A 27,237-nucleotide genomic window follows, 5' to 3' on the forward strand; every position below is an offset into this window, starting at 1 on the left:
TAACGATGTAAAGATATTATCTATGTAAGGAATATTAATAACCTAACAGGTGTATTTTATAAATGTATATTATACTAGCGTTTGTAGGCCTTAGTAAATTTCTAAGCTTCAATAGTGTATTACACAGCTTTGTGTTCAATCTTCTCCATGCCCATAATTTGGTTCTTTGTGTGGCATAATAATTCAAATGAATTTGAACTTATTCAAAACATCTTTGGAATTATATGCCATAATAGGATCTTTTTGTAAGATAAAAATTATAATATATCTTATTTCTGTGTACATTGTAAATCAATTGTTGAGGGTGTAGGCCTGAAAAAAATAATAGATTAATACACGAGATGTTTTGAATGCGTTCTCACTTTTGGCACATTTCATTGTTTATTAGTGATTTAAACGTTTTATTTTGAGCGCAATTTATTAAATATGTTTTATGATACATGTTATAGATCAGAAAAAATAAGGCCATTCATGCAGACAGTATTGGAAAAGGAAAAGGTGTCGTTATTCTATTCACTGAACGACACTCTTTTGTCGACATCACAATACGACAACATTCTCCAGAAAGCCTTAGCTATGCCTGACTGTCCGGTTGTACCATTTTTTGGATCTTTTATGCGTGAAATCAGGAAAATAATGAAAGAGACGCCCAGCACTATCGTACTATCCGACCAAGACGGCAAGGTTTTAAGCGAGGTAAGTACTTATCTAAACCGTATCAGTTTAATCGTCATTTAAATATTACGAAATCGAGTCGTGAATCATGTCGTTTATGTTGTTATTATTGTGAACTTGACTCAAATCAGTTGAATCGGTGTTTATATTTTTTGTACACAAATTGTATATACAAAGCACTTACACTATCTACATAATAAGATCATTGATATGCCATTTATCGTAGAATAACGCATTTTAGAGTATGACAAAGGCAATAATATTTTGTCGTTATACAATAATAATGGTCCTGTCTGCACAGCAATGGCTTGATCTCTTCAATTGATTTAAATAAACAGTCCATTATGAACCGACAGTCTAAATACAACTGTGACGGGTCAATATGTTTACGAAATTAAAGACGCGACAGTTAGTAATATTCTATAAATCATTGCAGTTTAATGTTTATATTGTTGGTAAGTGATAACAAACAATATTGCTGTTAAATAAACATTGTTAAGTAGGTGAAAACTATACTAATATTTAGGTAGATTATTATTAAATATTAGATACATAAAGCTACCTGTAATGATTTAAGTTCATAAACTATTATTAACCTATTAAATTAACATTGTTGAACTCCATTTTAATAATACGTTCTCATTTAAAATGAAAAATATTATATTTTGCTTTTTCACATACAAAGACATGTGGTAATCAAGTATTTTTAATTAAATAAACAAATATTTTTGATTTTAAAAAATATACATACATGTTTATTTTAATCACTCACTTTTATTTTATTAACTTATTTATTTATTTTTTTTTTTTTTGTGCATGAATTCGCGTTTTGAAATAACAATAATTTTCTTTAATCTTCATTATTGACAGTTGTTTCGAGTAGAAAATTGAATATTTAATTGATACTTGGATTTATTAAAACTAAGAAGTTTCTAATAATTTTGTAATTAACTAACATAACTATTTATTTGATTGGATAACATTGATAAAGAGTGGAAAACGGGAATATTGACTTAAAAAAAGCAATATACAGTGGTTTTGTAAAGTGGTTAAATTTATTGAAATAATATAAACTATCTATACTTTTAAATATATCATGCTAACTGCTGATACACCGTCTCCTTCGCTCAATTGTTTCCTCATATTATATAATAATTTATCGCTGATTTCAAATTGAACACGTCGATTATAGTTCCCATCTCAATAGTAGGCATTAAGTATGTTTGTGATATACTATACAGCACAAACTAGTTACCCGTTATTTTAATTATTAAAATACGTATGCTATCATCAGTGTTTATAATTAAATACAATAAAGAATATTAGAATTATTATAATTTTTATGTATTATTCAGACTCAATTTTATTTTTCGTAATGCAATTTATCTTCTACAAAAATACCTATTTAAGAGTAATGTTTAGATTAAAATATTTATTAAAATTTTTATTTTATTAAATTTTCCTGAAAATACACGAGGAATATTAATTTAAAATTCAACAAAATGTTGTCGATTCTCTTTTAGAAAGTAATGTAAGGTGTTATACTTGATAATTATTAATTTTAATAACTGTCAAGAGTTTTCAATATTTTATAGTAATTATAAAATGGTATATTCAATATGACGGTATCCCAAAATTTTTAATTATATGAAACAAAAAGTTAATTTTCATTTGGAATGTTATTATTACTTGTACGTTATTGAATTACAGACTTTGGCTGAACATGAATATTTAGATGGGTATACTACATCTTTAGGATTAGATGGAATTGTTAATATGGAAAAAATATATAAGGTGCAATCAGTACTGGAAGAATTATCAGATTACCATCGACATTATTTTGAAAGGAAAACGTACGAAGCAAAGTAAGTTAAAGAAATAAAAATATTTAAATACCAAGGTATTATTATTATTTTATACGTGTTACCCGTATTAAATCAGATATAATTCTTAATTATCTACCCCTTCTGCATAAATTGATTATATATTTGATATTTATTGACCAAAATATTAAAACTAAAACATTCAGTAAAAAATATTAATGGATATTACATTGCAACATATATATATGTATAATATATAATTCATATCAAAAGATGTATTCAAAATAAAAGAAACAGCGTTAATTAAGAATATTTATATATATATATATATAATTTAAAATAAGCTTAATAACCTATAAAAACGTTGATTAGATAAAAAATGATTTTTTTTAATAAACGTAACTTATAAAATAGGTACTTAAAACTTTTAAAATTTAAAAATATAAATGTTTATTTTGATTTGGATTACAATTAAAGATTTTAGTTTGGTAACACAATTATAATAGGCACTTTATGCTTTTATTATTAATATTTTAGTAACATAGAATAAAACATACCAAATAATAAATGTTATTTAGAAAATCTGGTTTTATTTTAATTTTTAGATTATATGTATTTCATTTTCGTATTTCTTCTAAAGGTTGCATTTGCTAAAAAATGGCGAATTACAAGACAATGACGACGAAGAGAACTCTCAAAAATATGATCCTGTACAATCTTTAGTCTACGATCATGGTGTTTCATTAATACCACTTGCAATATCTCCCAGCTCTAAAGATTTTACAATTGGTCATCACGAATTACAGGTAATACGAAACAAAAATATATCGTTTAAATAATACATTTCTGCATTTTTACGAATTCATACTCACTCCCTCTTCAAAATGTATAATGAGATGAATTATAACAATGTTAACCATGTTTTCATAACACCATGGTATAATACTTTAGACAACCATGTACAGCGTATCCCAAAAATCCTTTACCAGTTTCAAGACTTCCGTGAAAAATCAATATGTTTAAATTAAGTTGTTTTAAAGTTATCTATATATTTATATATATGTAAATATAAAAAAAAACAGTTTTTAGTACTATTTTTTTTTCCAAAATATTGATTTGCATGTAAATCATAACAAGTGTAACAGAACTTCTGAGACATTTTGTACCTACTTTAATAAGAATAATTTTCATTTTTTAAAAACAAAAATGAATAGTTACGTTCATAACTGATAAATTAGAGTTACTATGTTTACGGTTTTTTTTTTTTTTTTACAAAATAAAAAAATAATGTATACTCGTATAGATGCTTATTATTATTCAATTTAATATTCAATGCTCTATAGGTACCAACAATTCAAGAAAAAATAATTATGAATCAATAAATTATTTTAAAAATTATTGTATGCTTTTTATTCTAACTTATATAATATGGTTTATTTTAGATAATGCATCATGGGACTACTGTTGTTCACTGGGCAGCTGAAATGGGTAGTAGCAGATCTGCTCGAATTTTCATGCGTCTTGAGAGAAATTGTTCAACATTGACTTGGGAGAAGACGTCGTGGAGTGCACTAAAAAGAAGTTCTAGTACACCAGACTATTCTTTAAAAATCGACCCTGAAGATAGTTTACCCAATGCGCTGCGTAATAGATCGTCAGTCAATTGTCCATCAGTTATGGGTAAATTAAAAAATCCATTATAATTTGATATTATATACATAGATCAATTAATGATTAAAAGTCCATTTCGACTGATACAAAGATATTACAGTATTTTAAAATATTAATATAATATATTCTGTAATATTTATAAATGAAAAATAAATTATGTATTTTAATACACATAAATATATTTTAATAGGTCTCCAGCAAGGATACTTGGAGTTATCAACTGTCAGAGATATATTTATTGGTGGTGCAGTTGGAAGAGATCGAGTAAAGTCTGATGGAGCGGCAATATTAAGAAAATACAGTTTGAACAATTATTCGATATCGGAATGTTGTTTGGGACTAGTATATGGAACTAATACAAGCGAAAATCGCATATTCTATATACTAGCTCCGCCAAGAATACTTAGGTAAAGTCTACATCTTGTATTTAGAGATCCAACATTTATAGAATTTTAGTCAGGCATACTTCAATATATTAGATATTATATTAGATTTTCAAAAACGTGTTCACTTTGTACCTTATATAACACATAGTTGGCAAACAATCAATTTTTAGAACAATAACCGCGTTAAATTAGTTGTTTCAATTTCATGTTTAATTTTAATTAAAAAGTAAAATATGACAAGTATTTATTATTTAAAAAATTGAATATTGCTTCATTAATCTTATTAAATAGTTTGATTTAAATCGATATTTCTTAATAATTAATTAGATATAATATAAATCACAATTTATTCTAAGACATAAATGTGATATATGTTTTTTTTTAAGTTGTATACAATTATTTATGTTAGCATAAAAATCAAGCACTAAAACTTGATAATAGCCATAAGTACCTACTTACAACTATTTTAGTACAATATTACTTCATATTATAATATAATATTTTTTTTATATTTATTTATAAAGCATTTGGCATCATGGACTCAAGACAGTGGTTCAAAAACTTCGAAATGTTATACAAACCGTTGATAAACGTTCAATATGGCTAAAGAATAACTATGTACATCAGTACATTATTTCGGGTGGTCATGGGCCAATGACAGCCGATGCAATACGTGTAAGTTGTATTTTATTAATTTTATAGTTATTATTTTTTAACAATATATTATTAAATTGTATAAAAAAATTATAAAATAATTAAAACACTTTACGACTTCTTCGTCTAAATCATAAGAATATCAAAGACTGTTTTGTATTTTATGTAAATTATTATTGAATAGGTTATACCTATATTGTATATGCAAAATTGGTTATCACTTCTTAACATATAATTATTTTATCAGATCCGAAAGCTCTAGTTAAATAAATCACTATCCAATTAGAATCAATTATGCTATTTATATGCCAATAAAAATTTAAAAAATTCTTATTGGTGCAAATATATTTTAATATCGTTATATTGAATACTAAAAAAAAAAATATCTATATTATATTATAAATTCATTAATCTACAAATAAATTTAAACAATTACACGCTGTGTCATCCTTAGTTTGATATAACCGATAAATATGAATATTCACATATTATTTTAATTTTGTATGTAACTTAAAACCACTCTATACCTTGATGTTGCACATAATTATATAATTTAAAATAATTATTAATTTGTAATAATAGTTGATTTGATATTATATTGAATTACAGTTATTTGGAGGTAGAGATTGGTCAACGGCTGGTAACGCAGCCAAAAATCAATCTCCAGAGACAAGCATTGCTAAACGAGCTGCTTCAATGAGATTTCGAAAGAAAAAATCGGTAGCTAGTGTATCTGTACGTATACAAGAACCAAATACAAAATAATTAGAATTTTAAAACATTAAAAAAATATACCTATATATATTGTGCCTAGAACGATGGACTTCTCAAACCGTATGATGTCAACGATGTGTTCAACAAGTCTAGAATAGACTTGGCTAGCAGCGGTTGCAACTCGCCATCGACATTGTGTAGCCAGACAGAAGATGAAAAGAAACGAGACAGCGTTGACAAAAATATGGTTTCTGAACCATCGACTTCTGCAGATAAGTGAGTTATAGTGTTATTCAGATAAATATTTTTTTTTTCATAATATCCTATACATCACTATAAATAATTTTTGATTATAATACACAAATATTTTTTTTTAATAGATTTATAATATATTTGTTTAAATAAATACCTATATTAGTTCGTTATCCATAAGCCGTAAGTTGTTTTTTATTGTTTTGTTTAAGGACACCTCCTAAAATTATAGAGCCAACTCAGAGTGATATTAATAATACACCAATACCGCCAAATAATTCACAATTAGATTTTGAAGATTTTTGTGCTTTGTTTGATAGTTTCAGGTAAATACATTTTAAATTGATTTTAATGAATACATTTTAGACACATTTTATATTTTGTTATAACAGTTTGAGAATGCGTAAAGATCTTCGAGATATTTTCGACCAAGTACGAGCAGCAAGTCATAAATCTGAACATAAAAAATCTGAAGATATCATCGTACAAAATAGTGCAACCTTATCTATTCCAAGAACTACATCTGAACAAACTCAAAGTAAGCTAGTATTAACTTGTTTATTTTAGAAAAAAACTACACTATCACCATTGTAATATAAATTAATTTAATAACAATAAACATTTTTTATCATTCATATTCTCATAAACATTTCAATAAATTAGATTGATAAATTTAGTATTAATGTTAGATTGTTTCATTAAAGGATTATAGTATAACTGTATACTTGAATATATTACATAAATATTAATATTTGTTTAATAACATATTATAAATCTCAAGATTCTATAATAAGTCTAAATTAGTTATATGTACCTAATTCTAGATTCAAATTATATTTTTTTGTTTTTACAAAAAGTTGTTACAGTTAACATTCATCTCAGTTTACCAGGATACTTCAACTATATTAATTACTAATAAAATATTCTTTAACGTTAATATTTTCACAGGTTCCAGCTCAATTAATAAAAACATTGGAAATAACTGTGTTCAACCAATTGACGCAACAATTCAAAAAAAGCGTATATTTGATGCTATTGCAGCATCTAGTATAATTTCTAATTGTACTGGTGTAGAGACATCGCAGTCTGCAGCTACATGGTCAATAAATGATTTAATTAATTTCTTACAAAGTAGACAAATGGTTCCATGTACTGAGGATGATGCTAAAATATTGATTCAGGTATGATGTAATTCATTAACACAGAATTATTATTTAACGTACAATATTATTATACCTTCATAATTTATTATTAAATATCAAAAGATTATATCTATAATTATAGTTATAAATTAATTTTCTTTTTCCAACCATATTTGCATTCAAAAAACATAATATGACGAATTTATTTCACAATTTAGTCATCAATAAATTTAGTTTTGTATTGTGAATCTTAATTTAATTAATAATTATACTATGAAGTTATTAAATAATTGAAAATAATAATTATATCTTATTAAATTGACTATTAAAATATAAATTTATTTTTCTTATATAATATTATATAGGTCCACGAGCCAAACCCAGAAATTAGTGCTCGTAATTGTCTTTCCTTCGAAGGATTTGCCAAGTATATGATGTTAAGGAACAATAGCGTGTTCAGCGAACCAGATTTTGCAATCGAAAAATCTGATATGAACTTTCCACTATCTTGTTATTATATTGCTTCATCACATAATACGTACCTTACTGGTCACCAGTTAAAAGGCGACTCGTCAATTGATCTTTACAGTCGGGTAAGATTGCATGTTATCTAACAAGTTATATTATTATAATGTTATATTACTATATAAAATGTGTTACTATTAAATAAAATTTAATAAAATAAACATCGCTCTATAAATAAAAAACTTAAGTTATTTTTCGCGACATAAGTAGGTATGTAGTATAATATATAAAAGTTATGATATAATATAGTATAATATAATAAAATATTATTAATTAATTTAAATTGTTATAAACTTTAAACGAAATTAGAAAAACAAAAAAATTTTTAGATATTATGTCTTAAAATAACGAATTATGTTTAAATGTTCTTATCTATTTTATGAGTTTTTAGGTTTTTAAGTATTTTTATTTTTATTTTTATTATATTATTTTAATTAAGCCACAATAACATAGATTATTGGCTTTTAGTATTTACTACAAATTAATACAAATGTAGTGTTTGATAACAGAAATTAAGTTATGTATAGGTATAAATAAGGTATGTAGGGGAGGAGTTATACAAATCAAATTTGAAGTATGAGGGTGAAGTAAGACTATATTTTATAATTTGGTTAATTTAAATGAAACTTTTTCAATGTTGTCTGGATTGGAGCCTAGGACTTCGTGGATGTTGTCGGCTGGTTTGAGTTTAATTCTGATGTCATTGTATTCTCGGCAGAAACATATATTATGTTTAACTGAGGGAATTTCGTTGTATGAAAGACATGTTTCTGGGTTCGTTCTGGATATTAAATTTTTGTGAGTTAACCATGTGCGACCTATTCTGGTTCTATTAAGAATTAATTCTTGGTACCTGGAAAGTAGAATGGATAGCCATTGAAGAATGCTCGTTTGATTTCATTGAGCTTAGTGCGTCGAGTTGATCAGATGTGTTGTCAATTATTTTAGATGTAATCGATGATAAAACGTTTTGAGTCCTGTAGTGTTTGTAGACAAAGGTCGAAAGAGTATGGAGAAGAGATGACCTGTTTGGCATATGTATCATCTAACTATTCTAACTCATTTCCAGAAATTCCAATATGGCTTAGTATCCATATAATGGTGATAGTCTGTGCATTTATTTGAAGATAGGATATCTGGTTTTGGATGTTTTGTGATAAGCTGTTAGGTTGGAAGTAGTTTTTGATGCTTTTGAGTATGTTAAGGGAATCGCTATGTATGACGAAGTTGTTAATTTTGTCTTGTTTTATGATGTCTAGTGCTTGGGAGATAACAATTGCTTCGGCTGAGTAGATTGAGTAAAAGTGGGGAGCTTGAACGTTCAAATCGTTTCATTGTATGCGACTGCAGCGCCAACTCCGGCTTTCGTTTTGGATTCCTTCAGTGAAGAAAAAAGTGTGGCCTTGATATCCTTAGAGAATTGATTGGAAGTTCGCTTTTGTAAATGTAAGGTATGGTTTTCCTCTTATGTAGGGATGACAGGTTGAGATAAATATTAATGTCCATAGTCTAATCTTTAACGGGCATTCATGGTTAATAATGCCAAAGTATTTAAAATTAAAGTCTTGTAGTTCGGTTCTGATGCCATGGTGGGTGTCAAGGTGGTTCTAGGCTCGTCTTGCAGATAGAAGCATGGTAGTTTTTTTTCTTATGATACTTAACGGAGGTGTACAAGAGATGTTAAGCAAACTAGGATTGAGGCTTGATTGGAATGTTCCGAAGGCTAATCAATGTCCTGAGTTGTGTATGGTGTCAATCATTTTTAGAGTTGATGGCTTAGAATTGAAAAAGAGGAAAGAGCCGTATTCTAGCTTGGACAGGATGAGTGATGTGTATATCTGTTTAAGGGTTATAGAATTTTTTCCAGAAGAAGTGTGAGCTAGAGTTTTGAGAATATTCATTCGTAACAAGAATATTTTTCGGAGATCTTTCTTCACGGTCGAATGTGATTCCTAATATTTTAATTGATTAAGAGGTTTGTATTAGAGTATTATTAATTGTAACATCTAATGACTGGTAATTTTGGTTGGAGTAAATTTGATGCTCTGTGATTTAGATGAGTAGAAACGATATCCTGAGATCTCAGACCATTCGGTAAGTGATAGTATTGTGTTTTGTAGATATGGTTGTGGTTTTTTGCTTAACTCCAAGTATTCAGATTATCTGCAAAGAGAGAAGATTTTACAAGGAATTTAATTCTTTCGGTAAGGTCATTGATGGTTACTTAAAATAGTGTGACTGATATGGTGAAACCTTGGAGTACACCATTTTCTTGATAAAAGGTTAAAGAAAGATGACCGTTAATTTTAACTTGGGAAATGTTATCTTCAAGTAATTGTTTAACGGAGAAAAGTAAGTTTCCATTACATAGGATTTTTTTTAGTTTTTCTATTATATGGGGGGCGCCATATAGTGTCATATGCTTTTGGTATGTTAAAAACGATGAGTCCAAGAGCTTGGTTGGTTTTTAGGTATTTTAAGACGTCTTTTTGTATATCATGTAGACTGTTGTATGTGTTCCTGTGATTGTAAAAACCATTTTGTTAGGGAGATAGATAACATGTTTTTGCAAGGAATCATCTCATTGTCGAATCATTTAGATATTGTGTTTATGAATGGTACAGGTCTGTATCCCTCTGTGCTAAATTTGTCCTTTCCTGGTTTTAAGATCGGGATGATAATGGCATTTTTCCAATAGTTTAGAATTTGTCCGGTATTCCATTTTTGTTGAATAGGTGAAGAATAAAGTGATTTGCTGATAGCAATATATTATTTAGGAAGCTATATGGAATTTTATCGGTGTCGGGAGAGAGGCTAGAACATTTAGATAAAGGCGTATGTTTTCCTTGATTTTTCCAGTTTTTTGCAACCGTTTAAAGCGTTATCCTTTTCCTTGATAGATTGCTTGATTTCGAGGTTATACCATGCGACTTAACGGTTATTTGAGGAGGCATTTGTTTTACCAATTGATATGATTGCTGCACTAACTATAGAATTGGTTATGTAGTAAACGTCGTTTTCAATCGGTTTGTATGAGTGGAGGGGGATTTGTGTTTCCATAGACTTTTTAAGTTGAGAAAAGAATTTCTAGTTAGGATTTTTTAGTTTTCATTTGGAAGGTGATAAAGAAAAGGCTGCTTTGCTAGAAAGTAACTTAATCCTGATTGGAATGTGATCGCTATCATATATTTCGGGTAAAGTTGACCATGTAGTACGTTGGGTTAAATATGATTTAATGAAAATTTGGATGAAAATTTTCCATTTGTTGGGTTAAGCCGTGTGGGATCACTACTATTAAGTAGCATAATATTGTCAATTGCGAGAATTTTTTTGATTGTTTACCCAGGTCGTCGGTATTGTTCAATCCCCAACTTAAGCTGTGACTATGGAAGTCCCCCAATGGGAGAAGGAGAGTCGGGAGTTGTATTATATTCTCAATATCAGTAGACTTAAACTTTTTTTGGTTTAGTATGTTCAATAGTTTATTCAACTTGAGTTGAATGGTTATAGGTACCTACTACTTACAGCGAAGATTGGATCGGTATTGGCATCTTGGATAGTCGGATCTTTCTAGTATTGTTACACCTTCACTATCTCGGTTATAATTGTTCTGTTGGTAGTATAGACTTTAAAGTTTTTGATGGACGGGGTATATTTATTATTAAGGTTGGTTTTGTGGTGTCTAAGTATTTGAATATTATGAAATAAAGATAACACCGTAATATAACATCGGTATAATATAATAATAAATAAAACAATGGTAAGCTATACATGCAATAAAAATATAAAAATCAACGTATATCGTATAACTGGTCACTCGTACTAATTACATTAACTGAAACAGTCAGCGGATGTAGAACGACTGTGAAAAATATAATAAATACAAAAAATATAAATAATCTCCTTACGATACTTACGTCGAGCAATGGTCGCGATTCGCGACAAACTTAATTATAATATATAATATATGATGTTGAGTAACGAATACTTTCATAACATTACATAATAAAAACATTATAATAAAATTATATATAATGATATAAAATGAATAATAATTCCCCACACCACCACCCTATTAACGATAGTGTTACCGAAATTTGACTGGAAGTTTTATCACTCGTCCGGACCTGGTGTGGGTGGGATTGGCGAGTGTCGCGGATAATGTATTTATTTTGTAACTAGTATTAGAACATGCTCTCTCTCTTCTGATTGGTCAACTCATCCTCTGGAACTGTCTCGAAACACGGTTTTAGTCGATCGATTGTGACTTTCTTCCCTTTAATACGCAAAACATAGTTTTAGTCAGATCGCGATATTACTTCGTACGGCCTATCATAGGGCCTTTCAAATGGGGACTTTACTCGGTCGACGCGTACAAAATCTTTTTTATATAGCGGAAGCGATTTTTGTACGAACATTTTTTTTTGAATGGTTGGATATGGGAACAGGCCGTAAGCAATTCATCACACTGTTAGTCGTGTGACGAACGATAGTGGATCGGTTTCAATTTATGATGCTGAAAACAATTCTTTGGTAATCTTAATATCGAAGTACAAAAACCATTTCGGTGTGCGTTGACTGTATGTCCTCCTTCATTGTATCCCTTATTCCCAATAATATTGACGGAATTACCTCCGTCCAACGTTTGGCGTTGTAACAATTTATTACCGCCTTCAAAACCCGGTGGAACCGTATGACCAAGCCGTTTTCCGTGGAATAATAGACAGTTGTATGTATTCGCTTTAACCCAAGTATTACAGTATAACCAAAAATGGCCTCACTGTACCCGTTGAAACATCACAATTAATTTTTACATTGGTAGTCAGTATATTCATTAGCTCTATCTCCAATCCGAAATTTGTGTTTTGACGAAATAATAATAGCTTCTCGTTGTTTGCTTGTAAACAAGACAGCTCATTATAATTAATTAATTACCAGTGGTGCATATATTGACGCAACTCGTGATAACGCATCCGCGACGATGTTTTCTGAACCAGTTACATATTTAATATCTGTCCAAAATTGGCTTATGTAGTCTAACTGCCGGACATATTCAATATTCATAAATCGTTAACAACTCACAATCGTACTGCAACGTTTTTGTACGCCTCCAAATTTTCTCGAAAAAAATACTAGCGATTGCCAAATTTAATTTTTCTGTTGTTTAATGACAACACCAATTGCTATATCTATCTGATGCGTCGGTACGAAGTTGAATCCGAGCGGTTGGATCCGGGTAATATAATATCGTGGAATTTATTAAATTCGTTTTTGTATTGTCAAATATTAAAACTGCTTCCTCCGTCCAGTTTTTTGGCGTTTTGTTCTTTTTTCCATTTTTCTTTTAATATGATATGCTCATATCCCTCAATATTGATGCCAGCTTTGAGGTATGCAATTTCAAAAATAGGGATAATATTGATATTCTTAAGCGTGTCGAGTATAACCTGGTTAGAAATAGAGGGACACACTTTGGATATGACTATTCTCATGGAATGATTTATGAATCTACGTATCTGAATTAACTGATTATTAATTGTAAAAGTATTGGGTAGTTTGCTTGAGAGAAAGATATTAAACCAGTTGTTTGAAATGCGGAAGACTAAAACAATGTTTTTTGTCGATATTATTTTTCCTATGGCGAGAATATAATCTCTTTGAGGTTTCGTCTTTTAAATTGAAAACAAATGCCTGTTCAAGGCTGGTAGAGTTATCATTAGCTGCCGTGGCAGCGTAATTATAAGTAATGTTTTGTGCGGTTTTATTTGTATGTATTTCTGGGTTGTTGATATCTCTATTCTTAAAGTCACTGAAGGAGGAGGTGCAGATGACGACGAAGTAAGTGTGCAAAGAGTGTGAATAGAGGTAGTGAATGTAGGCGTATTATTTGTACGGCGATATAAAGTGGATTGTGTAGAAAATGTATTTGTAGATTTGGTAATTTGTGTTTGATTCGTTTTCTTTAGAAATTTAGTCGATATTGGTTTTCTAATGACTGGCGATAATGACGGTCGTCTAGTCATAAAAACATTGCTCATTATGCGATAAGATGGGTAATTACTTAATATAATTATATTACCCGTATGTTATATGTGTCCAGCAGTAGTTTGCTATAAAAAACGCACTCGTGAATAATGTAAATAAAACACGTGCTACATGGTCGGCTGTCAGACACGTACTGATCAATTATTAAATCAAATTTAAACATTACAAACAAAAATTCGTTATTTTGATTGATATATTAGTTTTAAGTTACAAATGGTTTTATGTATTGTATACATATAATAATAAACATCTGATAATCTTTCATTCTAATTTATCATTCCATCAACATTACAAATATAGTATATTGCATAGTACATTGTATTTACTACTTATGGGAAAACATTCTGTTTTCAATTTTTATAATAATAAATCGATATTTTTCCAAGAGCTTATAATTTTAATTATGTCGTCTATTTTAGAATAGTGTTATTACACAAATAAAATGAAACAAACTTATTTTAGGTATTGTTAGCTGGTTGTCGATGTGTTGAGTTGGACTGTTGGGATGGTGACGATGGTAATCCATTGATCTATCACGGACATACGTTTACTTCAAAAATACCTTTTCTCGGAGCTGTAGATTCAATTAATCGTTTTGCATTCGTATCATCACCATATCCAGTCATATTATCTATTGAAAATCATTGCTCACTAGTTCAACAAGCTCGAATGGCAGAAATATTTGAGGTATATTGTATTTTACAAATATTACGCTTATTTTATTTATTTCTAACTTAAACTGTAGTATAATTATATGCTTCGATTAATAATTTTGTATAATAAGATTTTTAGATAATTGTTGAAACTAATAAATTATGATTTATAGTTCATTGGTACTTAAAAATTAAATTATAGAGTAGAATGTTTAATTTCATATAGTTTATAAATTCAATTGAAATATCCCAATTTAACGTTATGTATATTTATTTTCAGTCCGTTTTTGGTGAAAAATTGGTGAAGGGCTTTATGTTTGACTCTGATTATGAGCCTCAGCTACCATCACCAAGTCAATTAAAATACAAAATTTTAATAAAAAATAAAAAAATTGCACCGTTGGAAAGTGAAAAGAATCGAATGAAAAATAATAATAGCAGCACAAAAAGTTCCCAAATTGTATCTTCACTTCCAAGCAATCATTCTAATGCAGGACTTTCTGTGGGTAACAATTCTAACGCTGGTCCTTCGGGAGCTATCAAGAATCCTATCCTTGAATCGTCAGGGGTAATCAAGGATCCAGCCGGCGAATCTTTATTGAACAACAGTCAGCCTAATATCGAATTCTCAATGGCCAGCAATCAAACTAATATTGTGACTTCAGTTGTTAATAATAATCCTAATGTCGTGCCTTCAATGGTAAGCAGTCACCCAAATATTGGACCTCATAGAAGTAGTTCAGCCAGTGCTGGTACTACGACCAATGATGATGTTGCTACTACCATCGAGGAAGAAGAAGAATATGAAGAGGATGATGAAGAATATGACGATAGTGATGAATTGGATTTTAAAAGTAATGCTATAATAAGAACGTAGAAATAATAGTTAACAATTTTAATTAAATTTTCATGGATAATTTAAAGTTCTTAAAATACTTAAATTCGGTATGGTTTACCAATATTTCTAGAAAATAAGTATAATTTATTATTGAGATTAAGCATGAAGCTATAAATATTTGCTTAGATAAGAACTTATTTTTTTAGTTATTATATTCTTATGCTATAACAAATTTTACATTTATTGTTAATAATAATAATTTATTATATTAACTATTCATCGAAATAATATACTCAAAAATAATTAGTAGTTTACTATATGTATATTGTATTTATTGTCACTAGTACAATGTTGTGATTGAATACAATTATTAATTGCATGCTAAGTTTTTAATTTATCAGACTTTAAAATATAATACAATATTTAATTTATATTTTTAGAATTTGGAATGGAAAAATTTGGTAAAAAGTTTGGTTCAAAGTCAAATGATAAATGTGCTGCAGAAGAAAAGTTTAAAAAACACAACAGTCAAATTGCTAAAGAGCTATCTGATATAGTCATCTATACCCAGGTAAATATATTGCACTGGCCATTGGGCCATATAATAAACTATAGTAATTGTCAAGAAAAAATTAATTTTAATAACACTAGTATTTATATAAGATTAAAATATGTATTTTGTTTAAAAATAAATAATAATAATAAACACATAATATTTTTTCAGGCGATAAAATTTCGTGGTTTAAATACGAGAAGTCCAAGCAGTTCAGTGAAAAATAAACGAAAATGTAATGGTAGTCTTTGTGGCCATAATGGTACTTTGGTAAGCACATCGTCCACTGGAGCTACATCGACGGAACACTACCATAGTCGTGGTTCTACTACGATAAACCCGCATCATCCATGCTATAAGTGTTCTTCTTTAAGTGAAAGTAACGCTAAAAAGCTGACAAAAAAACGACCATTGGATTTAATTGCACATGCTGAGACGCAATTAGTACGCGTGTATCCAGCAAGTATGAGGATAGATTCATCCAACTTCAATCCATTAAATTTTTGGTCATATGGTGTACAAATGGCGGCACTAAACTATCAGTCTGAGGAAGCCACAGCTTCACACGTCAATGCAGCCATGTTTGAACAGAATGGTTATAGTGGTTATGTGCTAAAACCACGGGTTATGCACGATCCTTCTCACAAATCATATCGTCAATTCAACCCGATGGAAAAAAATTTTGATGGTTTAAATCCTATATGTTTTACTATAAGCATTGTCTCTGGTCAGTACTTATCGCCAAATGGGGGCATTCGAGCTAATGTATATGTCGAAATCGAAATTATTGGCATACCTTCCGACAGCGTAAAGAAAAAGTCTAAAACTATTTTTTGTAATTCAATGAACCCCGTGTGGGACGAAACATTTTCGTATAACGTGCTATTCAAAGAATTAGCGTTTATACGATTCCTTATAGTTGATGCCAGCACCAATCATGCGTTAGCGCAGCGTGTATTACCACTCAAGAGCATGCTGTACGGCTATAGGCACATTGATATGCATAACATGCGTAACCGGCCATTACCACTTACCGCGTTATTTGTATACACTTGTAGCAAAGAAGAAGTACCAAGATCTATTGACGATGAAAAGGCATCTTCTACAACAGCACCAGCAGCGGATAATGGAACAATGGACAGTGGTGTATCAACGCACCGTAAAAAATTCCATGTATTGGTATTTGGCGTATTCTCTGAAAACTCATATGTCACGTTCAAAGTCACTCAAGATAGTACTGCAACAGACTTGATTAGATTAGCATTAGACAGACGTAATGAGGGTGATGAAGAAATGAAAACATACGTGCTCTTGGAGGAAGTCGGCTTAACGTGGGAAGTGTCAAATAATACTGACAATAATAGTGATGATAATGGTAATGTCGTCACTGATGATGATGGTTATAATAGTAATAACTCTAAAAAGAAGAAAAAGAAAAAGAAAAAGAAGAAAAAAAAGAAAAAAACCAAGCGTAGGCGAATTGGATGGAAAAATGGCGATGCACCTATGGTACAACGTGTATTGGATTATAATGAAAAACTATTGGAAGCGCAGTCACGGTGGCGAGGCGATGGATACTTTGTATTGAAAAAAATCGGAGATGACCCGAGCAGCAGAGCGTGGCTCATATCATTGCAATCAAAGAACTCAGGAAATGGTGAATCAGAGTCATCGTGGGATGAAATACATACGTTCTTAGTATGTATTTATAATGTTTCCGAAGAAAGACCATACGTTATTCTTAAGGTACCTACAGGGTCAACTGTACAGGACATTTTAGCTCAGATTTTAGTCAAAGCCAGGCGTATGGAAAACCCAATTTTATTCATATTGGTCGAGGAACAAGTATGGGGCAGAACTGATATAAGATATAGGGTATTGGACGATGATGAGGTAGTATATAACACACAAAATCAGTGGTCAAGAGTGGGCAAGTTTGTGTTAGAGGATCGTTGCAGTGATGAAGAAGATGAAGATGATGGACTGGTTACTAAAACATCGCGAGCATTTGAAACATGTTTAAGAGTAATGAGGATCCGAAAGGGTATGGCTGCACTGAGCCGAGGTTGGAGAGCCTGTGGTTTGCCAACGTTGCCTGGACATTGTCTACGGCATCCCGAAAATGACAGGGAGTACGTCATTAAAGAAGCGGCACGCGTTCATAGAAAAATGTTAGAAAAACACGAGAGGATGTGGTGGTTAAACTTAGAAAAAGGAGGCAGTGGTGACGGTGGTGGTGGGCTTGAACGTGGTTGTGATGATGACGGTAGTGGTGGTGAAGATGCTGAAGAAAGTATATACTCAGGGTTTTTAAAATCACCTGGCCAGTTATTCGGTTTTTTAAAATCCTGACATATGTTGTGTTGCTTTCGAAGAGCACGTAATAGACATGATAATGATATTGGCACTATGGTTTGAAAAAAATTTAGTTTTTTTTAATCTCCAACCAGAATTTTTGAAACTCGAAATATGGAATGTTCGCTTAACCCCGTATTCCCATCCTGTATTTAATCAAAATCATTTATCCTCTAATACTCCAATCCGCTCGGTGTTCTTCATTTCTCTTCACAGGGAACCGTAACATTTTCAGGGTGTACGTAAATAAGTCATTAATACTTATATTTTGAGACGAATGGTATATATATGTATATATGTATATATTTATATATAAATATATATACTTTTATCTTCTTTTTTTGTGAGAAAGTGTGTTTTATCTGACATTTGGTATTTTTTATCTTCTGATCAATAAACATTATTCTTTCTACAAATAATTAGCTATTTTATAACAAGTCAAAATCCTAAATTATTTTTTTTCAAATAATGATCAACGTACAACAATTTATTAAATTAATAAATTTTATTTCAAAAAATATATTATAATTTCATAATACCAATTACTTATTTTCCATTTATACCTTATAAATTATTTTCATATTATATTTGAGCTGAAAATTCCAAAGCTAGAGATTAGTTGTTAGTCTTAGAGGTTATTGGGATATCCAATTATTAATGTTTTTTTTCTCATCGATATTCGTATAATTATTAATATAACTGTATTACTGTTTTAAAAAAAAACCAATTAGTTATTGGCCAGTTTTATAATAAGTTATGTGTGTAAGCATTTATTTAAAATTCCTAGTTAAAACCGTTGTAAATCTAGTCATTTTATCATTACAATTATTTTAAGTATCTCCAACATTGTCTTTATGTGTTGTTCGTATGTGTTAATAATATTTTTTTTGTAATTTTTAAAATGTGAAAATCTCTACTGCAGTATTTAAAATTACATAACTTATTATTAATATAATTATTATTCATTTTATTCATAATACCTACCTATTATAATTAGTATTACTATTATAATTAATTATTATCATTACTTTTATTATTATATTTTATTGTACACTTATCAGAATAATTATTATAATGATTATTATTTCTATTATTCTTTTTTTTTAATATTATTATTATTTGTATTTTTTTTTTTTTTTATATTATGACTATTATTATTATTATTATTATTATTTATAATATATCTAATATTATCATCATCATTATCGTTTAACTATAACTATAATAATTATTGATGTTTAAATCTCGTGTTTGATAAATTTATAATTTTATAAGTTTATAAAACAGACTGTGCTGTAGCTAGAATTTTTAATTAGGAAGGACACTAACACATACCTAGTTAATATCAAAAATGTTGTCACAAATATTTATATTTAATACATTTAAATTATTAAATCAATCATAACAATATGCAGTATTAGGAATTAGTAATACAATACACGTATTACGAGTTTATCATTTTTTTTTCGTCGTGTAAAACTTGATTTTGACAATAAAACTAAGTATTTCAATTGGGCATGTGTTTCTAGTGTCCTCCCATGACTATGGCACTGTAAACAGTTTTTGTGGTAATGAAAACAACGAGATATCACTTAACGGCTATTTTTTACATGTTATCCTCAGATATGTGTTATATTGAAGATTTTTATCGATAATATTAATGTTTATTAAATATCTAGTTTATACACATTGTTGGTGAAGTTCTGCAGAACAGTGTTAACCTAAATCAATGTATTTTATTTAATTGCCGTTAAAATACTATTTATTGTTTTACTCATTATACCTATATTATGTTATATAATCTATATAATATTATTATACTTTGTAATATTATCACAACAAATGCGTAAATTATTTTATAGTTGGTCGACAGTGGCTCGACTATTCCAAAAATATTCAAAATTGTTCCTGAAGCGACGTAAGTCTAAATGAGCAACTCCATGCAATCCATTTCCTTTTTATTTTTAATTATACATATTGACAACTAACTAAAAATAGTTACTTCTACTCTTCAGTTACTGTTTTGTATGACATTATTTATGTGTTTAAATTATTATTTCAAATTCATATTTGTTACTGTTACTATCAGTAAAAAAAAAAAACACGAAAACAACTCAATTGGTATCACCTATACCATGTTTGTCGAAGAGTACCTATTAACCTAATTTATTATAATACCTACCTATAGTAATATCTGATAATTAGATATTGATTAGTGGATATAATATGTAATAAATTCAATTTTGTATCAATAATTATATGGATAACCTGTTGGTGATTGGTGAAAATAAAGTAAGTACCTAACTAATTGAAAATAAATGTAATCTCTGGGACTTAAATAATTTCGCTACTTCTTAAAATATAATTAACAATAACCAGCAAAGTGTTCCACGTATATTTAAGACTCTACTCAGTTGTTTATACAACAATTCTAAATCATATTTTAACACTCTTAACACACACTCTCTCTCAATTATGATATCAGCCATTTAGAAATATTTACAAATAAAGTCATACACATTTTATGGTACCTACTTAAATGACCAAGAATTTAAACTTGTGTAAATCTTTTCGCAACATTATACGTGCTTATTGCATCTAACGTGCGATCCATATTTAGCCTCTTAATTACCTTCTAAACTGAAATTTACAATATGTCTTCGCATAACAATAGAATTTCTGTTCGTTATTCCTAAATCACGTATAGAGAATGTAGCAAATTAATCTTTTAATAACATACAATAAAACAATTGTAACGACGAATAGAAAACTCTCCAAAATAAAACAACTAAACAATTCTTGACTTCAAATACATTTTTCTCTAACAATAAGAACGGATTTTTCTAACCCAGATTCAACAGACATCGCAATCGATGAACCAATGAATGATATCTCCGTTGCTCCAAGACTCCCACCTCTGATCTACTGATTAGTTAACAACTTCAAAAGTTTTTGCATAACCATTCAATCGATAAACAAATACTTCGACTCAAAAACTCTCTGTATTAATATATCACACAATATTAAACATTAATTTATAAATATCACTTTAACCTCTCATGACCACTACAACAAATAGCACAAATCTTATTCTCAATCGACCAAAAATACTAATAAATGCTTCCCCTCCACCTTTTCCACTAATTTATGCTGATTAAACATTTTTAAAATCGGATTTAGTAATAATTTATTTTTTAATGTTTCGATACTATTTAAATATAATTGTTTAGTTGGTTGAAAAATAAAATATAAACATTTTTAAGTTATAAATAAAATCAATATTTTTATAACAATATTAATATGCAAAATAATGTATTACATAATTACACGTTTATATTTTTAACAATTATATATCTAGTAGCTTACAATAATATGACTGGAAACCCATATCTATAATGTAGGTTAGGTATATTATGAGACTAAATTAAATACATACCATACAAATTAATCCAAGTTTTATTGTAGATCCTACACATATCTATATCAAAACGATATATATATTATAAGAATATATCATTAAAACGATATAATATATCAAAATACAGTAAGTTATTGATTATTCATGATTTTACGTGGAATTATAAAATATATAAAAAAAAATACAATGGTGATAAAGAAAATAAGCAACTTAAAAATGCAAATGCATAGTGTAGTAGTAACGTGTGTACTATGAAATTTTGTGTTTGGTGGAAACCAAGTGATAATAAAAAAGTAAAGTTAACTGTTGACCGCTGTTTTAGTAAAATATAAACCCAGATACCTATTTGTAAAAAGGAAAAAAAATGTATTAAGTCATAACTATATGAGTAAAGCCATTATACAAATAACAATTTTACAAAAGTATTTTTTCATGATCAATTGTTTTTTTTTTAACTATACGTAGGTAGATGAATCCACAAAATTCGCTCGTTAATGGCCTAATTCTATTTTATGTTTAACACGTGACATAACATAATAATAATCACATAAATGTGCATCACGTCGTCACTGTAAACAATGCTTCTATTTTTTATTTTAATTCGTAACAAAATTTAAAATTAAATTTAGATACAATAATAATATTATGTAATTACAATATTATATTTGTTCATTTAAGGCTATGATAAATTTTTAGCCACAATTATTGATTCTGAAATGTTACCGATTGGCGTTTGAATGCGAGACGTCGAAGATTTGATTGTCGATGTTTGAAATTGAATGGACCGTTGTGGATTTTTGATTTGATCGTTAGTTTTATAACTATTTTTTACTTCAGTTATAAATCTTCCATTATCTGATAAGAATCAAACAACTATATTTATAGTAGCGAACTAACTATGATATAGCATTAAATGTTTATGATTAATTAATATTATATTAACGGTTTACAATAAATTATGACTAGCTAGGTTAAATATAGTATGATTGGATTTATACTGGTAACTTTTAAATTATAATATGATAAGGAGATGTATACTTTTATGTCAATATCTACATGAATAAATATTAACTATTGCGTTATCAATGAAAATGTAGACATTGTATAGTTTAGGTGTCATAGGTATCATTATATTCTATTTAATAGGAAGGTAAATACTTAATAAAAATAAAAATATCAGAAAATAAAAATAAACTATGTAGCATTGAAATTTCATTCTAAATAAATTATAATCATTGGGATAATTGAACGTATTGGATAGACGAATAGTCACATATTTTATTAAACATGATTTTAAATTTGTTTGTTCACTACATACATTGTATAAAATATATTTGTATTTGACTTAGAAATAAATTAATCTTATAATATGAGAAACCTTAAAAACATCAATACTTTTAATAAATTATAATTTTTATAATTATTAAATTATTTAACAAATGCTAGACTATAATAAAAAAAATGTTCCGAGTAATTTTATCAATTCAATCATTGAACGTCATCATCAAACTATTTTATTTTTGTATCTTTCTTATCATTAACTATTTTTAATGATTAATCAATAATTGAAAAAATATTTTTGGTTATTTAATAGGTTATGTTTCCTATTTTATTTTAATTTTATAATATTATGATATGCTAAATTCATTCCTTACTCGTGTTAATATATTTGTATTCTAGAATTGCAATACTAATTAATAGTTTAAAATTTTTAAAATATTAAAAAGCTTTAATGATAGTGAAGAAAATATATTAAATTATATAACAATGTTATATCGCATGACTTTTCTTTTATCGTTTTATACACTTAAGTGGATTGCAAAAGTCCAATATTATAGTACATAAAATAAAAAATACTTGCATAATAGCTGTGTGACTATGTGCAATATAAATAATAATTTGTGATAAATTTAAAGCATGGGCTTAAATTTCCTAAAAACTATCAATAATACATAAAAAATTACTATTAATGCTTTTTTAACAAAATAAAATGAAAAACAAAAATAATTTATAGTCATCGCGCAAATAATAGAAAAATAATGATTTAACTTTTGGCAAATTTAACATTTTATGTTAACTAAACCAACAATACAAAAACAAAGTATCAAAATTAGGCATACACAAATACAATAAATAAATAATATACTTAATGAAACTAAATGTGATCGTGAAAAGCCTATATCTTCTAACTGACCAATTAATATAATATGATATTTTCGTCTAAATAGGAATTACTTAAAAATGATTAAATCAAATATTATAAAAAAAAAATTGTTTTATTATAATGTTTTAAATTTAAACTAAACATTTGTACAATAAATGCACTAAGAACTAATACAATTAACTGATAAATGCTAAAAAACGCAAGATCAACGTTTCATACTTGAAGAATCTGTTACATAAAATAAATTATGTACATATTTGGAAAACATGGTCCTAAAGCACTAAAAAAATAATGCATTTTGCATTGAAACCCAAATCATAGTGATAACACAGAAAATAACAACAATATATTATATAAAACTTCTATGTACACATGAACCATGTCACTAACAAACTGTCCATGACTAAAAATATATTTTGCTAAAAGTAAGTATAATCTCCATTGACCATAAAACTTCTGAAAACTGATTTGAATTCATCATTAATTTTACTTTAGAATAACTTTCTTGCTATTTTCATTTTTAAATTCTAAGCAAAGCATTGTATGTTAAGTATTGATTTTACAATGATGTGTATTTTTTATGTTTGTGTCTGAAAATATTTTTCCCGTTAAAAAAAATAGTTATATTTTCATATTTTCAGCTTCTAGAGTAGTTACTGGTAGAAAACTAGATTAAGTAAGTACTTTGAGAGGTCAGCACTAAAAATGTCCCCATAATATTTTCAAAATAATCAGGAAAACCAAAAAAAAAAAAAAAAAAAAAATAAGGAAAATCTGAAATATTTACACAAAAATAGTTTTAGACAAGATTTATTTTATATTTTAGTGTAACTCAAACATAAATAATTGCATGTACTTGAAAATGTTACCAAATGTATAAGTTTAATGATTTTAATGAATAACCTATTTTAAGTTACAATTAAAAATAATTAGTATAGTTATTTATTGCTTAAATAAGTAATTTCATCCCAATTTGAATATAAAATGTCTTTAAAAAATAATTGTCTTTATATATTTTTTTAGATTTTTGATTTAATATGAAATACTACTTATGAAAAATTTTAAATTAAATTTTAAAAACTTAGGCTTAAAAAGAAAGTCCTTATGAAATCCTAACTAAAAAATAATTTTCATTTTTTGCAATTTTGACAAATTTTGTCAAAATTTTAACTTAAATTGCATATTAAAAATAATGTTGAGTATGTAAATTTAATATTTTTTTATGAATTTAAAAACAACGCATGTGTCATCTTGTATTAAATTTTCAAGTATTTTGACAAAACACAATATTTTTAAATATAGTAAAATAATAAAAAATGGTATCACACATTGAAAATGATAGTATACAAATTTAGTGAAAATACCAACACTATCTAATAATATAGGTACTAACAAAAAAAAATGTCGATTTTGTCTAAAATTTAATTTACTTAAAAATTCCCGTTTTTCTTGAATTTTTTTTTTCTTTAGTTTTTCCAGATTACTTTGAAAAATACTGTAAGTAAATTAAATTCAATTTTTAACATAAACTATTCTTATAGTTTAAAATTGAAGCATTTTATTGACTATTTAGTGTATATAGTGTATAAAAAAAAACCTACCTATTGTTGTAAAATCAATACATTTATTACTCCGAATCTAAAAGCGTAATAGTTTTATTTCGTGTAAATTTATTTAATATCTTAGATATGAATTATTTCAGAAATTTCTATGTCCTATTAGTTTAATTGTCTGTTAAACAAAATATGAATACCTTGTTTTGGTTCAAGAATAATATATAATGTCTGTTTGCTAATAAACATTTTTACTAATAAGTTAAAATCACGTTAAAATAAGTATTGATAATCAAATTGATGTCTTTCTTAGACGAATTTAGTCAAATGAATAAATTATCCTAATCTCATTTGATATTTATACACACATTTTAGTTTAGTGTTCATAAACTATCTACATCAAAAAATATTATCGAAAACAATTAATATTATTATATTATAATTAGGTATTTTGTTATTCTTTTATAATACTATATTGTAGCAATGTAGCATACATAGGTTTGTTTTTTTATTCTACTATTTAATTTTAGCTACGAAAAACTATTAATAAAATAAATTTATTTGTAGTACTATATTGTTAAAAAAACAAATATCTAAGACATAAAAACCAATTTTAAATTTACAGAAATTTTAGTTTCACATATTTTTTACCTGTGTATTCATTGCCAGCACTTTTAGCGAAAACGTATTCACTACTAGCCCTCTTTAATGCTGTAACCAATCTTTCAGCATTAGGAGTTTGTGTAATATTACCAGTTTGTGGGTTCCAGACAAAAATATAATAAGCTGACAACATGGTAGCCACAGTAGACACGGACACTAGATATGCGATTACGGTCAAAATCCGAATAATTTTTATCTATAGAAAAATTAAAAACTAGTACGATTATAATTATTTAAAAAAATTACCATACATTATTGTTTTTATAAATATTTTTTATACTTTTAACTGTAATTTGTATTATAAAAACGTATTGACTTATAGTTTCTATATAAGCAGTCAAACGCCAATAATATTAACCAATATAATTTATTAATTGCATTGTTTTTTATTAATATCATTATATTTTTGTATCGCACTTACTTGTACGACTTAAATATTTAAAATTATAAAAAAACAAAAATATATACTGATATTATATACAAATTGTTACTTATCACTTCGTTATTTCATTTAGAGTGTTACTTAAAACTTTAAAAAAACATTAAAAAATAAACTTTCAACAAATAAATCTCTCATTTCGATTTCGTGTTATGTTTATCAATTTAGTGGTAGATATAATTTTACATTAATGATTGTATACATACCTTTTTTTCTTTTTTCTGGGCCAACATTCTTTGTTTTGTCACTTCTTCCTGCATAACTACATCATCACATTGATCGTTATTCATTATTATTGTGTTGAGTTTATTCACTATAAATAAATATCTTTAAAACAAATTCAATTTAATTCAATATAATATGTATATATTATATATATATATGTATTGATAGGGTATTAAGTGTAAATAATTTATAGTACTATAAAAAGGTATTGATAATTGAGATATAGAGTTTTGTTTATTAAAAATGATTGATACACAATTGAGAATGAATTCTGTTAACCATTGTTAAGTCTTGACTATCAAATAAGGTTTTTTAAAAAAAAAAGAGGGATAGCTACTGTCCGTATATTATGGGATTTAAAGCGCATGACCCTTATATAATAGTTGAAGCCATTATTAGTAGGTAAGCTAGTTAATTCAATCATAGCGGATTGTCTACCTACACAAAGTGAATACCTTGTCACGATACTACCAACATTAATGTTATATT

General features: G+C 27.7%; 2 protein-coding genes across 3 annotated transcripts in view; one reads left to right on the forward strand and one right to left on the reverse strand.

The window, feature by feature from the left end:
- Window positions 1-20,129, forward strand: part of LOC114119437 (uncharacterized) — a 268,368-nt gene extending 248,239 nt beyond the window's left edge. Inside the window, exons 33-48 of the mRNA XM_027980994.2 lie at window positions 450-696; window positions 2,386-2,540; window positions 3,139-3,304; window positions 3,941-4,178; window positions 4,360-4,576; window positions 5,080-5,230; window positions 5,819-5,944; window positions 6,024-6,199; window positions 6,388-6,501; window positions 6,568-6,713; window positions 7,124-7,356; window positions 7,683-7,910; window positions 14,350-14,574; window positions 14,821-15,394; window positions 15,819-15,949; window positions 16,103-20,129. Of these exons, the coding sequence (XP_027836795.2) occupies window positions 450-696; window positions 2,386-2,540; window positions 3,139-3,304; window positions 3,941-4,178; window positions 4,360-4,576; window positions 5,080-5,230; window positions 5,819-5,944; window positions 6,024-6,199; window positions 6,388-6,501; window positions 6,568-6,713; window positions 7,124-7,356; window positions 7,683-7,910; window positions 14,350-14,574; window positions 14,821-15,394; window positions 15,819-15,949; window positions 16,103-18,283 (5,308 nt within the window). The 3' untranslated portion in view covers window positions 18,284-20,129. The remainder of the gene's footprint in view (window positions 1-449; window positions 697-2,385; window positions 2,541-3,138; window positions 3,305-3,940; window positions 4,179-4,359; window positions 4,577-5,079; window positions 5,231-5,818; window positions 5,945-6,023; window positions 6,200-6,387; window positions 6,502-6,567; window positions 6,714-7,123; window positions 7,357-7,682; window positions 7,911-14,349; window positions 14,575-14,820; window positions 15,395-15,818; window positions 15,950-16,102) is intronic.
- A 1,404-nt stretch (window positions 20,130-21,533) lies between these two features.
- On the reverse strand, window positions 21,534-27,106 carry LOC114119438 (uncharacterized). 2 transcript variants are annotated; one of them, XM_027980995.2, is made up of 4 exons: window positions 26,945-27,106; window positions 26,730-26,836; window positions 26,073-26,280; window positions 21,534-22,559 (listed from the first exon to the last, which is right to left on the reverse strand). In XM_027980995.2, coding segments are annotated over exons 1-4 (492 nt in total). In that variant the 5' UTR covers window positions 26,946-27,106; the 3' UTR covers window positions 21,534-22,383. The 2 variants fall into 2 exon arrangements, with proteins under 2 accessions (XP_027836796.1, XP_050061791.1); XM_050205834.1 differs by lacking the exon at window positions 26,945-27,106 and having other exon boundaries at window positions 26,730-26,910.
- Window positions 27,107-27,237: the final 131 nt, after the last annotated feature.

Source organism: Aphis gossypii, chromosome X, assembly GCF_020184175.1.
Source record: "Aphis gossypii isolate Hap1 chromosome X, ASM2018417v2, whole genome shotgun sequence".
NCBI lineage: Eukaryota > Metazoa > Arthropoda > Insecta > Hemiptera > Aphididae > Aphis > Aphis gossypii.

Bases quoted from the DNA above. Each gene is read 5' to 3' on its own strand.
- LOC114119438 (XM_027980995.2), bottom strand. The intron at 26,281-26,729 runs GTATGTATACAA...ATTTTTCTATAG, and splicing joins CCCAGAAAAAAGAAAAAAAG to ATAAAAATTATTCGGATTTT. The intron at 22,560-26,072 runs GTAAAAAATATG...GATTCTTATCAG, and splicing joins TGCTGGCAATGAATACACAG to ATAATGGAAGATTTATAACT.